The sequence below is a fragment of the Ictalurus punctatus genome, chromosome 25 (assembly GCF_001660625.3).
Source record: "Ictalurus punctatus breed USDA103 chromosome 25, Coco_2.0, whole genome shotgun sequence".
NCBI classification, from domain to species: Eukaryota; Metazoa; Chordata; class Actinopteri; order Siluriformes; family Ictaluridae; genus Ictalurus; species Ictalurus punctatus.
Window position 1 is genome coordinate 10271607 of NC_030440.2, and position 18165 is coordinate 10289771.

Consider the following 18165-nt stretch of genomic DNA (forward strand, 5'->3'; position numbering starts at 1 on the left):
ACAATGACCCAAAGCATAGATCCAAACCACAAAGGAAAGCTTAAACAAAAGACCAATGTTTTTGAATGACCTAGCCTGAGCCCAGACCTTAATCAATTTGTTACAATTTGATGGATCTAGAATGTTTTTGCAAGAAAGAGAGGGAAAATATTGCCAGGTCAAGAAGTGCCATGCTGATAGACTCTTACCCAAAAAGACTGAGAGTTGTAATAAAATCAAAAGGAGCATCAATGAAGTAATAGTTTAGGGGTGTGCACACTTAAACAACTAGGTGCTTTTATTTATTTATTTATGCACTGTTGCACTCGGCTGTCCTTTGAACAGTGGACTAGTTCAACAAACAGACTTCATATTAAACCATAACGAACTTTCCTTTACTTTCACACTGTCCGTAATTACCCAGATGAGGACGGGTTCCCTTCTGAGTCTGGTTCCTCTCAAGGTTTCTTCCTCTTAACATCTTAGGGAGTTTTTCCTCAAGACCGCCGCCACCGGCTTGCTCAATAGGGATAAATTCACACATTTAAAATCTGTATCCCGTGTTTATATGTTTCTGTAAAGCTGCTTTGAGACAATTTCCATTGTAAAAAGTGTTATACAAATAAAATTCAATTGAATTGATTATCCCTAAAAAGTTTCTGATAATTTTTCACTTTTTTGTATACTTTGCAATTCAACATTAAGGGTGAGAAAAGATACGACATGATTTATCTTAGTGCCGTTCTTCTACTTCACAAAAACCTGCCATTTAAACAGGGGTGTGCAGACTTTTTAGATCCACTGTATGTCCAAATCCAAAGCCCTTTAAGTGCAGCACATACTGCATAAGCATGGTATATGATATAGAAGGTTCTACATCATGCTTCTACACTATGTATAAGGTTCTTTGGTATGTGCAAGTTTATTCTACAGTGTGTATAAGGTTCTATTTAGAACCCTGAAACAAAGTGTTTCCCTATCATAAAGAGTTCCAAGCAGGACCATTTTTTGAAAGCGAAGAAGCCTTAAAGTACCCTTGAAGAACCCTTTCCAAGAGTGTAACGCAGTAAGAATATAAATTGAAAATGTGTTTGTGAACATCTAAATAAAAAATAAAATGAAAAAACGCTGTGTGGAACGGTTACACTAAGGCCATGTCATGATAAGCCAATGATATCAATGGTCACATTCCAATACAATATGCACAAACATTGCTAGGGGTCTCAGCATACTATGAGTAACTGAGTCGTACAAAATAAATAAAAACTCACCAACGAACAGTGTGTGATGCCAATAAACTGTACATACAGTAAAAACACACACACACAGACCAGGTGGACTGAGATGAGAGGCTATAAATCTACAGGCCTGGAGAGTCCACAGGAGTTGGTTCAGATGTGTTGTGAACATTGTCACACACTTACATTATATACACAACACATACAGTGAAAAAGCATACGTGTGCTATTCATTGATTTAACGAGATAACATTATTAAAGTTAATGAAAGCAGCTTGAATGAGTTAGATTGCTTGAAGATAAACAGGAGAGAATTTTAGTTTTTTTTGGAGAGATTTCTTTAGTGTATGCAACAGCTCAAGAGTGATTCAGAAGGAAATAAATGTTTTGACGTTGGAAAGATGAGTCAAACGTAAACATAATAAGCTGTGTGGATTAAAAGCCGTTTCATGAAATAGTCTCGACCGGTTTCCGCAATGTGTTTCCGGCGCGTGTTAGAAGCTACAGATAGCAGAATGAGACGTGGTAGACAGTCGATAGGCGACAGACGGCAGACAGTAAAGCTTACAGACACGTAGGGCTCGTACAATTTGACTGGGAGGTGGAGGTGCAGCACCCTAAAAATTTCAGCAGAGAGAATAACACCGTTACAATAGGACTAGTGGGAATCCTCTGCTTTACACAATACAACATCACACATTTAAGTACATTTCAGATCTTGCATCAATATATATAAAAAAACAACAACATGTAGACAGAAAAACAGAGTACACAAGCACAAAACATGCAAATAGATACATTGTGAAATCTGATGAAGTGCCTTTTTCTGGAGCGTTAATCAGTGAATGTGATAACACAGAGACTTCATGCAGTGTGTATGTGAGTTACTCACCATGCCCCCTGCAGTACAGGCTGAGTAGTGCATGAGCACAAAAATATAAAGTGGAGGGGATGAGAAGTGAAGGGATGAGAAGTGAAGGGAAGTAGGCTTAGGATTGGAATTAAAATGAAAGACAGGGAAAGGAAGACTTGGGAATAAGTTAACTTCAGAATAAGCTTTACATGACCTTGTAAACGTATGCTCACACATATAGTGATTTTATCGCTGCAAGTCGCCAGTCGCTGTACGGTGAAGTCGCCAGTACGCGTTTCTATTACTAGTTGACATTGTAACGTTTATATAAAAGTCGGTGTTGCAACTAGCATTCGACTTTTGATAACAAATCAGTTTTCTTGCTGCTAAAATGAAACATTCTGGAGGGAGAGCGCTCGTGTATAAAATTCACCAGTGTATATGTGTATCGTATCCTACGAGATGAAGGAGAAGCAGTGTGAGCTCTTTGCCGTTGTGGCCGTCTATCTGCGGTGAAAGCGCAAGCGCCGGACTGTCTGGGTTCAGGAAACAATTCAGACATGCAGGCAGCATCACAGATCATGTGCGCTCTACAGTCTTTACTCCCTTTGGTAGTCGCTGCACCAAGTCACTCCAAATTTGCAGAGAGTGAAACTTTTCTCAACTTCGAGTCGAGTCGCTCATGTTGCCGGAAATAGCCAGCTCTCATTCAAAATGAACGATCCCCGTTCGCTTTGCGAGTCGCTGCATGTTCTATAATACTAGAATTGAATGTGAGTGACAAAATGATATAAAGAAGCAGGTGGTAGTGCGGCAGAGAAACAACAAACGGCCATATTAGCGTACTGCACTACAAGCTGCAACAGGAAACAATACGTGAGAATGCTAAAAGAAGCTCAACGTGTTAGACATTAGTGATGAACTCATAGCAAATTTCTAACAGCAAAACTGAGGAAAGAAACACAAACCACAGACAAGGCAGAAAGAGGACATTAGGTACATCATCACAAACGCTTCATAACTTGGTCTTTGACTAATGCAAGTCTTCACTCACAGCATCACACTAGAGATGTGCATCGGGACTGGCATTTCAGCGAAGCCTGCACGCGTGGCACGTTCGTTTTTAATCCCGTGCAGGTCAGAAATGAAGATTATATGTCAAATAGAAAGAGCTCTCTAGGTCAGTAGTCAGGGCACTGATCGGGAAGTTGGCCATTTTAAGGGATGTCTCAATCGCAAAGTCCTGCCAGTGCACTGGAACGTTCGCGCCCTAAAAAAATCCCATATTGCACTGTGCTTACAATCCAGCTTGAAGTACCATGACAGAAACGCGTGTGATTAATTGAACAAATTTACATGATATATAATGTCAGAAATATATCAGTGCTGCCTGTTGTTGATAAATGCTACTATGTAGTCATGTCGCCGGAAATCAAGTCATGAGAGTCCCAATGTGTAGTGAGCCAGGGTCCTTGTACATGTACACGATATACTGATTCACCACCTAGGGAGCTGATTGAGACGCACCCTGAGTGAGTGTTTGTTCAGTAGCCTGTCCGTTCAAGCCCCTAGTGGTGTGGACACTGATGTCTACAGGCTGACTATTGTGCAAAAACAGTACAAAAATAGCGGCAACTTCACCGAAAGCTGCATGTCATCTTTCAGAGTAATAAATTATTTATCTGCATATGAAATTTGAACTTTCTCTGACTTCTTTAAAACCTGCTGGGACTCCGGACATAACGTGGCCATTTAAACGTAAGGTATTTGGAACAAACCAAATACTGTTACCATGACGTTTAAAAACAACGGATATACCTTAGTTTGTTTAGTTTATTTAATCAAATGAAACTTTTTAATCCATTTCAAATGATCTATAATGGTACGTGTCTCTTTAATTTTATTTAAATTTTGAAAAAAACAAAACAGGAAAGTACCCTATTTTGCCATCTGGACAAACAGGACAGGTTAAGGGGGAATAAAATCTTCTAACAGTGTCTACGTATTCAGGAGAACAAACTGAAATAACAGCTAATTCATTGCAGTGAAACAGAATGAAATAACTGCGGGGTGACCTGGAGAAATAACTTGTGGAGCGATCAGCTTTTGGGTAAGCAGTTTTTTTTAAAAAAACAGTCCCGTGTACAGCTCTAGATCACACAGTCAGACTCCCATTTACATGACACTGACTCACCTGGTTCCATGTGGAGGCCTTTTTAGTGATCTGATTATTTCTCTGTTGCGCACTTGAAATAGAGAAAAAGAGTAACAGGAACAGAATAGCACTTTTTTTTCAACATGCATCGTAACCTGGCCGGAATTAGTACTAGAAACGAGAACTCACTTGACGAATCCGATAAAGTCTTCATGATTGGTGTTGATGTAGGAAAGCTGAATGTTTATTGAAAGGAAAATCTGTTGGAAGATAATAGTGAGGAAGATAACAGAATACAAGGCAAATTGAATTCATGGTGGACAATAAAGTTTGAAGTAATTGATAAGAGATTTACGTGCAGGTTAGTTCTCACCTGGTCTTTGGTTTGACTCTCTTGCTTCTGAATGTGTGTGGTCACTATTCTCTCTGTCTCTTCCTGGAGCTTCGGAAAGGTCCTTAACTAGACGCCAGACCAAAAAGATCCACAATTACACATGTACATGCTTTACGTGCGCTCCATATTACCCGCACACACACACACACACACACACACACTTATAATACCTTGCTGATGCACTGCCGCACTGTGGCTATGAGCTCCTGGATGACCATATCAACACATTTAATACACGGCCCTTTGAGCTTCACTATCTCCTTCTTAACAATGGCCTCAAACGCCAGGTCAGGAGTGAACAAGCCTGTCCTAGACAAACAAACCAGACCACCACACAGCATATGTATCTATGAGCTGAGAGTATAATATACTGTTAGACTAAAAGTGGAATAAAGGCGTGGTGTTTGAAAGCCAGACCTGATCCCGTGAATATTCTTGATGGCATAGCTTATCTCACGCCGCAACTCTTTCTCATCAAACTCCATCTGATGAGCGAACGACAACAAATGAGTGTGGACTATTACAAGGTAAAGGTCGACCGATTGATCAGTTTCGCCATCGTCATTATACAGTACGAGAGCGGCCTCCAGAGGCGAAATAAAACTATCTCTGACACATTTTGTTGCGGTATTTGAAGTGTTTTTTTATTCATTTTGGATGTCTCTATTTTTATTTGTTAATTGGAGTGTTAATTTTTGATTCAGTTTGGTTGTTTATCTTTCATTCACTTTAATATTTATTAATAGGTAAAGGGGTCATGACATGGGAAATCAAATTTTCCTTGATCTCTTGATGTATAAGAGGTCATTGTACCAATAAAACGTCCTGCAAGTTTCCTAGCTTAATACGTCCTCCCCAGTAAAAAAAAAAAAAAAAAAAAAGGCATTTAATTAACCAAGCTCCAAAGTGGATGTGGCAGGATTTGTGTTGTCATATGGGTAAACACATTTGCATATGACTGCCCCTACAGTAAGACATCGACACCTACTTTTACATAATTGCACCGATCGCGCTGGTGCTCAGCCCCTGAAAACAGCTCCGCACGTGTTATGGCAGGGGGCGCTGATAATTAATTCATAGGCAAAGGTGTTAGCTGAGTCGGTGGTTACATTAAAGTCTTATAGGTAAAGGACAAAAAAACTGATCGTTTCAGTCAGAGGGTCAGAGACAGGGTGTAAAAAGCTCATAAATTACTAAATTTTGTATGATTTTTGTGCAAAAAAACTTTACTTATATTATAATTACACCCTAGGTAAGATAATAAAATTAATTTGTCATACGTCATGACCCCTTTAATATATATATATATATATATATATATATATATATATATATATATATATATATATATATATATATATATATATATATATTTTATTTCATTAAAAAAAGTACAGTACATTTTCATGGTACAGTCAATACTGTTTATTTCTGTAATAAAGTTCAGCAGTATTTTTCATGAGGTGTTATGTTTTCAGTCACTATTGATTTTAAAGCGCCCCATTATGCTTTTTTTTCAGATATTACCTTTCAGGTAGTGTTTAATAGCTGTTTGTGAATTTAGCAGAATTGGGGTACTTTACAAACTATCGGTTGATTAATCGGTTATCGGCATGTACTGCCCAATTTAGTTATCGGTAAAAACCCACTGTCGGTTGACCGCTAGTACAAAGCACAGTTTAATCAGTGAACCAGACGTGCGATGACCGGCACACACCTGAACTAGCTCACAGGGAAAGCGCTCATGAAAGATGCGATTGATTTTGGCTCCTCCTGAGAGCTGAACGGTGTCTACTTGGTCACCAGAGCCCTCAATCATCTTTTCAAAGTCCAGTCCAAAGTGCTGGATTAGCCTGGATGACAGAGAGGGAAAGACACAAAGATACTTGGTTAGACAGCTGTAAGTGGAGCACTCGATCTGTGAGAATATGTGTTTTTTGTTAGTGTGAAGACAGAATTTGTGTGTCAAAACCTGTGTATTGTCAAGAACAACTCACTTCATTAAATTTGAAGAAAAAAAAAGAAAAAAAAAAAAGCTTTCAGGGAATGGATATCAGGGCCATGTGAATTCATTACTCGTAGTGATTTACTGCTTTACAGCAATATTCAGAGCAAAATTTCAAAAAAACAAAACCATATCGATCTGCCAAGAATGTCTGGTGTCCAAACTTTTCTTCCCGTTGGAGGTCTACAGTATGTCACCACATCTTTGAATATTACTTGTTAACTTCATTAGCCTTGCAGGTCTACATAAAATTCTGGTTTTGCATGTAAGTATTCTGATTTGCTGCATTAAAACAAATTTAGTGATGGTTAGTCAGGGATCACATTTCGGTTTGCGAACGTTTCTAAGTGTCTGTTTATACGGTATCATATTCTGACTGCATGTAGTGACTCACTGCATCAGTGCTTTGGTCTTGCGTGAGTGGTCATCAGGGTCCGTGTGTCTGTATTCCTCAGCCTCTTTATCCAGTGAGAATAGCTGAGACATCAGCCGGTTACGGAACTCCGGCAGTGTGTCCCGGATGTGATTGGTCAGTTGCTATGGATACGAGAGAGTTACCATACAACTCAATGCTTGGATATGTTTCTATATCCACATAGGACTTATAGGATAATGTTTAAAGAGACGCTTTGGATGCCTGTGTGATGATTTGCAGGTGATAAGCAGGTGTATATATATATACACACACACATACACAGTATCTCACAAAAGTGAGTACACCCCTCACATTTCTGTAAATATTTGATTATATCTTTTCATGTGACAACACTGAAGAAATGACACTTTGCTACAATGTAAAGTAGTGAGTGTACAGCTTGTGGAACAGTGTAAATTTGCTGTCCCCTCAAAATAACTCAACACAGCCATTAATGTCTAAACCGCTGGCAACAAAAGTGAGTACACCCCTAAGTGAAAACGTCCAAATTGGGCCCAATAAGCCATTTTCCCTCCCCGGTGTCATGTGACTTGTTAGTGTTACAAGGTCTCAGGTGTGAATGGGGAGCAGGTGTGTTAAATTTGGTGTCATCGCTCTCACACTCCCTCATACTGGTCACTGGAAGTTCACCATGACACCTCATGGCAAAGAACTCTCTGAGGATCTGAAAAAAAGAATTGTTGCTCTACATAAAGATAGCCTAGGCCAGGGGTTCCCAAACTGGGGTGTACTCATTTTTGTGAGATACTATATATATATATATATATATATATATATATATATATATATATATATATATATATATATATATCTTTCTCTGTCTCTCACTTGGTTGAGAACCCTCTGCAGGTAAGGTGTGCCCATGTGGTCGGCCATGTGCTTGTAAGCTGGATGAGACAGGAAAAACACCCGCTCCGCAGCAATAGCCGCGCCGATGTCCTTCTTTCCCTCAATGTCCTTCTGACTGCGATTCACCACTCCAATGTAACCTACATCAATCCCAGATACATACACACATAGAGACTTGTACACATTAGTAGAGAGGCTCTTTGACAAAGAAATAGTAAATATGCAAATGAAAGGAGGCAGGAAAAGAAAAAATCAAATATTATACCGTCTATATAGAATGTCTATAGGATACTGTAAAACTGAAGCATATTTAGAGAGTGTTCTACAGTAATCTGAATGGAAAATAAAAAAGTCTTTAGATGTGTGTGTGTGTGTGTGTGTGTGTGTGTGTGTGTGTGTGTGTGTGTGTGTGTGTGTGTGTGTCTAATGCATTAAAGTGCAAGCATGAAGCATGAAGGCCCAGCACCTGGCCTTGTTTTAGCTGCTATGGAGAGCACGTCCTACACTGCTTGGCACCGGTTCAGTTCCTATAGACCAGCTCTGGCTGTAACCTAAACCCTGTGGCAGTGGGACTACAGGAAGGGAACTTGTCTCATATCAACACCATGACCTCATACAGATTCGCTTACAGTTAGAAGGCTTTACACACACTACATTTGTCCACACATGCCCATACTGATATGACAATATTACTATACAAACAGTGCCAGTAACATTAACTGAAAAGCACACTGATTGCATTCTAGCACTACTAGCCTTTGTTAAGGCCTAACTGCAGACTGATTAAGCACAGTGTACCTCTACGTAAGGGTAGTACCCTGTTCTCCAGCACATCTCTGGCATCTGTCCCATCGTCCATCAAATCTAGTTTAGTGATGACGCCGATGGTCCTCTGACCTGAGACAAAGGAAACGCAGATCAAAACAAATCCTGAGGAAACTCAGTATCGCGCATTCAGTATTGTTCTGTTCGGCCCTCACCTTGTGGGTCGACATCTTTGGCCAGTTTGAGCGCGTCTGAGTTGGCCAGGTCCATGTTTGCGGGTGTGACAGCCAGGATGAGGCAGTTTTCCCGGCAAATGTACTGCATGATCATGTCTCTGATCTGGTATTCGATGTCTGGAGGCTGATCCCCTACTGGAACCTTAGTGATGCCCGGCAAATCTACTAGAGTCAGGTTGAGTACTGAGAGAGAAGGAAAATGACAACACATTCACGTTACATACCTGTATAATGTTTAACGTAAAAACGCCATTTTTGGAGAGGAGTGTTGTTAAGGTGATGATCGTACCATTTGGTGAGTACACACGTAGGTTGATGGGAATGGAGGAAATGCCCTTATTGGCTCCTGTACCTCTGTCTGTCTCTGCTTCAATCTCTTGTCGAACCTCAGCAAAGTTCGTAAACTTCTTCCCTTTACAGTGCAGAAACTCGGCATACTCTACCAGAGCCGATGGAAGGAGAGGTGAGAAAGAGGACACGGGAGAACAAATGAAATGCGTTTAATAAATTCATTAAGATGTTGACTTAACCTTTCATAGATTACGTTTACATGGACAACAATAATCTAATTATTGACCTTATTCTGAATAAGACAATATTCTGATTAAAGTGTTTACATGAGTCACTTTTAGAATACTCCTTACATGTTCCCGTTTTACATGTTATAGAACATAGATGGATTAACGTCACACGTCATTACGTCCCCACGCCACGCCATCCGACGTTCCCTCCAGAATTTCATGTATCGACATACAGTTCGTCTTTGTTATGGTACCGTATACAGTTTTGGGTGTTTCATTTTTAATTTTACGAAACTTCAAGTGCAGTTAATTATTTGTCATGCTATACATAAATGGTAAATTATTTATGTATTGCTTTTATCCAAAGCGCTTTACACTGTGTCTCATTCACCCATTCACACACACACCCCAATGGTAGCAGAGCTGCCACGCAAGGTGCTAACTTGCCATCGGGAGCAACTTGGGGTTCAGTGTCTTGCCCAAGGACACTTCGGCATGTGGAGTCATGTGGGCCGGGAATTGAACCGCCAATCCTATGATTAGTTTACAACCCGCTCTACCACCTGAGCCACAGCGGCCCGTGCACATAGACGACTGCTTGAAGCCATGGGATGCGTCCGAAACCGCATACTTCCCTACTATATAGCAACCGAAGTACATGTATTTCTCCTACTATATAGTAAGTAAGTACGCAGTTTCGGACGCAGCCTGCTCTCTTGTTTGCCGTCAAACGGTTGAGCACTGCCGTGTGTGTACGTGTCCTGTCGCAAAATGCGGTGAAAACTCCCACACGACGTTAAGAGTGTGATTAAGGTGTGTACATGTCTGTAATGCACTTCCATAATCCGACAAAAACAGGAATACTCCACATGTCCTAATTCGATTTGTGTTTACTTAGAGTATGACGTTAGTCGGATTAAGGTCATCAATAATCGCTGTTTACATGCTAGTTTCTTAATCAGAGTATCGACTTAATCGGTTAATATCGGATTATTGTTGTCCACGTAAACGTACTGATGGTTGGCTACAAGTCGTTCCATTGAACAGTTGATGGAAACAGATGGGGACACACTGACCCCCAGTGGTTTAAAAAAAAATTCATGCATGTAATCAAACATTCAGCGGTCACACCTTTCCTTTTCCTTCATTGACTAAAATGCAAAAGCTGATCAAATCTGGAACTCCGTCACGGCTGAGAAAGCACAGCGCAAAGTTTCATGGAGTCAGCGAGTCAGTCCTGTGCAGTCACACAGCGGGGCCACTTGTATATACTGTACATACTGTGTGCATATGTACGTGTGTACCTACCTGAGCTGGAGCTGATTAGCTGTAACACAAGTGGTCTTCGAGTGACAATCCCTGAGCCTCTTGGTAAGAAATCCCTTGGAAAAAAAAATAGACAGAGTCATTTTAACCATACACACCCCTGGAACAGAGCCAGGAAAGACAGCATTCTTAGACAAGGCCAGGCAATGTGTCAGGGATGTGGTGAAACTGTAAACCCAACAAGTCTCACTGCCTATTTCAGACACACTTATTACTCTCCTGACTCCATATATAGGACAGGGTGTAAAGTAGTGCTACAGTGTACAGTGTATATATGGTGTGTGTTCAGTCATTAAGATAAAATACAGGACACACCATTTTGTTAAAAGTTGAAGTTATTGACACCAAAGCATCATACCAAAGACTGGGAAATTCAAGAGACAAAACTACATAACGGGGACAAAAGAAGGACAGAGCCATCCATCTTCCAATGCCAATCAGCCTACACTGTGTGTCTTTGGACTGGTGGATGAAACCCCAGGAGAACATGCAAGCTCTGTGCAAACAGGGCAGAGGTGGGATTTGAACCCCCAACACCAGAGGTGCGCGGCAAACGTGCTAACCACTAAGCCACCATGCCCCCTAGGACAGACCCAAGTTGAATAAGAAGTAGACTGATTGGTGACGCGCTACAATTAAGGACCAACAATGGTTCTCCAGTAGTCCAGAGATGTGACTAAATATAGAGAATAAATATATTCCAGGTCATACTGCGATCACAATGTGTAGCAGTATGCCCATTTTTGATCATAACATGATGCCCTGCTATCAATGTCTTGTAAACAAAATCTCAGGTTTTCAAATAGAACAACGTCTATAGCTCTTACTATAGATCTGTCTTGGAGAGATGATAATTGATGGGATTGTGTTCTTCGTGAAACTAACACTAAGGCTTCTCACTATTCAAATAAGAAAGCATGCAAACTAGTTTAAACCATGAAAGCAACAAAAACAAATGTGCCCTTGGCATGAATGCATTTTGTTTCATTGCTCAAAAAACACAACGTACTTCTTGACAAAAACAAACCAAGTACTCAGGCTTCTAATATGTCTTTCCTTCGTTCATTATTATGTAGTGCATAATTGTATGGAGTGCACAAAGGAGGAGATTTGTAGCTCAGAAATTCAGGCGATGATGCAGGAATCAGGTTGTGTGTGTGAAGCTAAATCAGAAACACAATCCAAAATAGAGAGGGACCTCCCTCAGGAGGAGACCCAGTTAAATATACGAGAGAGCTAAGGAGACGGAGATGTCAGGTAAAAGCTTAGCGGGCTCACAAAGAAATATTAAAGATCTGAAAAAAAAAACACTTTCATGTAGGATCCCTCAGTCACTGCGAAACTTCACAACAGGCCATGTTGTAGTTAGAACATAATCTGTATCCCTTAGGCTGTGGAGTCGAGATGTTTTGGGTTACTTTGCCACGTTTAATCAGGAGTCGTCTCTGGCACATCCACATTCCTTCTCTACAATGTGTCGTATTATTATTAGCCTAAACTCCATTCATTCTCATCATTTGCCCCTGACCTCGATGTTCAGTCCATGACAATGCTTTCATTCAGACAGCTGTACCTCTCTTTTTCCCCATGTTCTTGTTTTACTGGAGAAGGCTGAGTCAGTGAAGCTTGTTTACCATTTTCTGAATGGGTGCGACAGCATATGTATGTATGTATGTATGTATAAAAATATATATATATATATATATATATATATATATATATATATATATATATATATATATATGCGCGCTATCCCAATAACAAAAAAAAGTTGGGACAGTATGGACAATGCAAAAAAAAAAAAAGGGTCACTGAAAGTTCAGTTCACCCTGTACTACATATATTGAAAACGCATTATTAACACGTTATTAGAGGTTTTACTTTGTGAATTTAATTTATTTTTGAAAATATACACTCAAATCAAATCTGATGATTGCAACACACTCCAAAAAAGTTGGGACAGTCAACTGTTTACCCCTGTGTAAAATCACCTTTTCTTTTAATAACACTTATTAAGCGTTTGGGCGCCGAGTGAACACACCTGCTGGTTAAGTATAGCAAGCTGAATTTTACCCCCATTCATCCATTATGCATTTCTTCGGCTGCACAACTGTACGGGGCCTTCGTTGCCATATTTTGTGCTTCATAATGCGCCACACATTCTCAGGTCAGGACAGCAGGCAGGCCATGCTAGCACCCGCCCTGTCTGCTTACACAACCATGTGCTTGTAATAAGGGCAGAATTTGGTTTGGTGTTGTCCTGCTCTGGATGGCAGCATATGTTGCTTAAAAAGTTACCCATACCATAGGCACTGACACACCCCTGTGCCATGACAGACACTGGCTTTTGGACCTGACCCTGATAACAGCTTGGATGGTCCTTTTCCTCTTTGGCCTGTAAAATACGACGGATATTTTGTCCAAAACTGTACTAAATTTGAAATGTTGACTTGTTGGACCACAAAACATGATTCCATTGAGCTACTGTCCATCTCAGATGAGACTGAGCCCAGAGAAGTTGGCGGCACTTCTGGACAGTGTTGATGTATGGCTTCTGCTTTGTAAAGCCTTAACTTGTATCTGTGGATGCAGCGGTGAATGGTGCTGATTGACAAAGGTTTACCAAAGTATTCCAGAGCCCATGTCAGGAGATCCATTACAGACTCATGACGGTTTTTAAGACAGTGATGTCTGAGGGATCGGAAATCATATGCATTCAGAAGTGGTTTCCGGCCTTGCCCTTTACGCACAGAGATCTGACCAGATTCCTTGAATATTTTAATTATATTGTGCACTGTAGAAGGTCCAAAATCCTATCGATTTGTCTTTGGGGAATGTTGTTCTCAAAGTGTTGGATTATTTGCATCTGTTGGCAGACTGGCGAGTCTCGACCCATGCTTGCTCTTGAAGAACTCTGCATTTTTTGGAGGCTCCTTAAAAACTATGATTAGACGATTGCCTCACCTGTTTCACATCACTTTCTTATTTCAACTTGTAACATCACTATTAGTCCTAAATTGCCCCGTCCCAACTTTTTTGGAACATGTTGCATGCATCAATTTCAAAGCAAACGTTTATCTTCAAAAAACCGTGCAGTTGATTAGGCAAAATATCAAATACCTCGTCTTTATATGTTATTATAAGTCAAAGTACATTTACAAATCACGCCTCTTTGTTTTTATTAGCATTGTCCATACTGTCCCAACTCTTTCAGAATTGGGGTTGTACGTACGTACACACAGACACACACACACAGACACAAATATACATTTTATATATATATATATATATATATATATATATATATATATATATATATATATATATATATATATATATATAAGCTTACAATAGGAGAAGTGTCTATTTTCAAATTAAAATACAGATCCATTATGTCTCTCTCTCTCTCATACTTATTTTCCCTTGAGCAATTCATTCCTTCTCTGCCATCCCTCTCTCCTCATCTTCTTCAGCATCAAGTCAACCCTCTCATATCCGCAGGCCTCAATGAACAGTAGGCAAGGACAGATGGCTTGTGGTGCTTGAAGCACAATGATTATTCCATCGCTATGGCTACATCTATGAATTCTTTTAAATAATATACAGTACTCTGAACACGCCATCATGTAAACCACAGGCTAATCCATAGCTTCATTATATATTAAGGAAAAATCATCTAATATTTATTCATTCATCTTCAGTATCTGCTTTATCCTGGTCAGGGTTGTGGTGGATTGTGAGCCTATCCCAGGAACACTGGGCATGAGGATGGGACACCAGTCCATCACAGGGCACCATACACTCATTCGTGCACTCAATCACACCTAGAGGTAATTTACCGACATGTTTTTGGGAGGCGGAGGAAAACTGGAGAACCTGAAGAAAACCCACATGATGAGAACATGTGAAACTAACAGCTCAATCAAAAGCAAAGCAGGTAACAGGGGTGTAGCATCAGTAATAGGTATCTGGGAGAACAAAGTGTAATCTGTGAATTGCTATATTAATCTGCTGCAGAGAGGAAAACCCATTTTGCCGTGTGCTGCATAAGACAAGACTTTCAGTGGCCTTATTTCTTATAGCATGTGGGTCACATAATGAAGTAACTGGCGTTTTCTCTCACACTCTTTTTGGTTACAGGTGATGACTAGATCAGATATGATACACACACACACACACACACACACACACTTCAGGAGTCAAAGATAAGACTTTTGCTTCTGCTCTATATCAGAAACAGTCATCTGAAACAGCTAACCTTCACCTCACTTCCCCACTCGTTAAAACCGAGCATGACAAACAATGGCCTGGTTTTCGCTAACAATGCCGGTTTCCTGTGGACAGGCCCAAAACATCGTCAAGGAAACTATCTTGGCAAGCGAGCATCTTCTGTAAAGCAGTTGTACTCCTCTTCAAAGCAAAGCAACATGGAAGCAACGGCATACTAACACACAGACAACCTTAATTTGAGAACCTAAGAAAAAAATATATTATGTCTGTTCAAGTCCCTCAATTGACTTGCTGTTGTTTCCCACCGTTTTAATATATATTTTTGAAATAATGCATCAAAATTCTTCATGCTTCATCTCGGTCAGGAATGCTTTGGATCCAGAGTCTATCCCAGGAACACCGCGTGCAAGATGGACACACACCGAGGATGGTCCATCGCAGGGCACTATGCACAAACACATTCACACATTCATTCACACCTAGGGGCAATGTAATGTAACCAGTCTACCTACTGGCCTGATTCTGGGACGTGGGAAGAAACCAGAGAACTTGGAGGTATAAATATAGATAATTTACTGTATAAATACACACTATATTGCCCAACGTTTGTGGACACCTGACCATGACATCCATATGTGCTTGTTGAACATCCCATTCCAGATTTATCCCCCCTTTGCTGTTATAATAAGCTCCACTCTTCTGGAAAGGCTTTCCACTAGATTTTGGAGCGTGGCTGTGGGGATTTGTGTTCATTCATCTACAAGAGCATTAGTGAGGTCAGGCACTGATGTTGGTTCATCCCAAACGTGTTCAGTGGGGTTGAGGTCAGGGCTCTGTGGAGGACACTCGAGTTCTTCCAGTCCAACCTTGGAAAACCGTCTCTTCATGAAGCTCGCTTTGTGCACAGCGGCACTGTCATGCTGGACCAGGTTTGAGCATCTTAGTTCCAGTGAAATCTTAATGCTACAGCATACAGAGACATTCTACACAATTGTATGCTTTGAACTTTCAGGCAACAGAGTGGAGAAGGAACACATATGGGTGTGACGGCAGATGTCCACATACTTCTGAGCATATAGTGTATATAATATATGATTTATTCTATTATCCTTATTCAATCTATCCATCCGTTTTCTGTACTGTTTATCCTATACAGGGTCACAGGGAACCTTTAGCCTATCTCAGTGAACTCGGGGAACAAGGCAGGAGACACCCTGGACGGGATACCAACACATCACAGGGCACAATCACACACACATTCACTCACTATGGACAATTTGGAAATGCCAATCAGCCTACAACACATGTCTTTGGATTGGGGGAGGAAACCGTAGCACCCGGAGGAAACCTCCGAAGCACGTGGAGAACATGCAAACTCCACGAACACAGGGTGGAGGTGGGATTCTAAATTATAATAACGATAATAATTATTATTATTATCATTATTATTATTATTATTAGCTGTAGCTACTATAAATGAATAATAATTATACAATCATTATAGATTTATGTATCGCATTTGTTTAATGGATGACTCAACAATCACAAATGTGGCACTAAAATGATTTCAGGTTTTCATTAGTACAGCTTATTAAGCTCAGCGTTGGTGTGTGTCTGACAGGGACTTTCAGTAGACACTCAACTTAAACCTGCCTTCAATGCTATGAAGGGAATTACATATAATTAAAAAAAGGATCTACCGGAAGACCAAATTTCCTCGATGTTTCCCATCTCTGGAAGTATTTGTCTCGGATAAGTCTATCTATGTCCTCTAAAACATATGCCAGATATAAACCTTTTTGTCTGCTGAAAATGTTAAATCCCTGCACCCTGCAGAATGAAGTGAAGTCTCGATCGCTTTGCATGAACATGTTCTTGGCTCCTGATCCTTGTACTTGGCAGGAGAAGGAGGATGGAGATGAAGAAGCGGCTGCAGACTACAGATGAGTGCAGGAGCCTCTGCACCTGTTGCCACCACACAGCACATCCTGTACCATCCTATTATAATAAAAGCCTTCAGTGAGACATGTGATCACCTACCTGCCTACGAAGTTCTCGAGGACGGAGGACTTGCCCGCACTCTGTCCTCCTACCACGGCGATCTGCGGCAGCTCCAGACTACAGCTCCGGCCGAGGACACCGAACGCCTCATGGAGTCTGTTCACCAGCGGAATGAGCTCCTGCATCCCCTGGTTCCCCATGATTACAACCTTGACTCTGCACAAATCATCCAGAGAGTGCAAATGGAAATCTGGGGAAAACGGTGAGTTTGCCCTGCTGGAAAAAAATAAACAATAGAAACCATCACCAGAAATTCTAATGGTTTCCACTATAAACACCATTACAAACCATCAGCTATCTATTAAAACTATTATGGGTCCTCAATGGTATCCACTAGACATACCATGCCACCAATAAAAGGCCACAAAGACCCATAGGGACCATTACAGTTTCCATTAAAACCAATACAATTCCCATCATAACCATTACAAATTATGTGTGTGTGTTTTTTTTTCCTCCAGCAGGCTTACTGATGCTTTTACGCGTTTCCAGATATCTCTGACTGATAAGTTGTTGTCCTTTTGGTCCATTAAAAGAAGATAACTTTAATAATGCTCGTGAATAAAGTCTGGTAGCTTACCCCCGTCCTCGTCTTGTTTCGCTGTCACTTCTCAGCTATTTAGACGCCGGATCCAGTTCTGGACGCACACACGGAGAAAGTTTGCTATCCTTCAACTGTTAATCTTTCTTTTCCACACCACAGGAATGACACGAACAAGTTAAAACTAGTCTGGTACCGGGAAAAGTCTCCACTTCGGTTCTTGTCTCTCTTCTCTCGCTCAGCTGGAACACTGACAGTTAACGGTCCTCATTAGCGCATGCGCAAACGCCATCAAACTACTTACCAGAGACCGACAGGACTGCTAATTCACTATTGCCTACAACACTCTTCCTTTCTAATGTTTTTTTTAGTTAATAGGCCTTTTATAAGCCTTAATGTTATATGTTTACGTATTTAAAATCCATTTAAAGCTTTTTATGACAGGCAAAGTGGTACACAGAAGTGTTTTTCCTTCAGAGTGACAGTGTGCAGGTTACAGTAGATAAGCCCGAGTGCTATAGTAAAAATAACGAGACTGGACTCTGAGACATGCTGGGAATTCTGTGGAGTGTTTCC

The 18165-nt window shown here is 40.6% G+C and overlaps 1 protein-coding gene across 5 annotated transcripts in view; it reads right to left on the reverse strand.

Annotated features, from left to right (window-relative positions):
* dnm3a (dynamin 3a) overlaps window positions 1-17907 on the reverse strand; it is a 44459-nt gene extending 26552 nt beyond the window's left edge. The window contains exons 1-15 of one of the 5 annotated variants that reach the window (XM_017455845.3): window positions 17629-17907; window positions 17028-17264; window positions 10740-10813; window positions 9200-9349; window positions 8890-9093; window positions 8708-8806; window positions 7889-8049; window positions 7019-7161; window positions 6337-6472; window positions 5037-5104; window positions 4790-4928; window positions 4599-4685; window positions 4415-4485; window positions 4265-4316; window positions 1805-1834 (exon numbers count right to left, since the gene is read on the reverse strand). In XM_017455845.3, the coding sequence (XP_017311334.1) occupies window positions 1805-1834; window positions 4265-4316; window positions 4415-4485; window positions 4599-4685; window positions 4790-4928; window positions 5037-5104; window positions 6337-6472; window positions 7019-7161; window positions 7889-8049; window positions 8708-8806; window positions 8890-9093; window positions 9200-9349; window positions 10740-10813; window positions 17028-17188 (1575 nt within the window). In that variant the 5' untranslated portion in view covers window positions 17189-17264; window positions 17629-17907. The remainder of the gene's footprint in view (window positions 1-1804; window positions 1835-4264; window positions 4317-4414; window positions 4486-4598; window positions 4686-4789; window positions 4929-5036; window positions 5105-6336; window positions 6473-7018; window positions 7162-7888; window positions 8050-8707; window positions 8807-8889; window positions 9094-9199; window positions 9350-10739; window positions 10814-17027; window positions 17265-17628) is intronic. The other 4 variants (XM_047151095.2, XM_017455842.3, XM_017455844.3 and 1 more) reach the window with 4 other exon arrangements.
* Window positions 17908-18165: the final 258 nt, after the last annotated feature.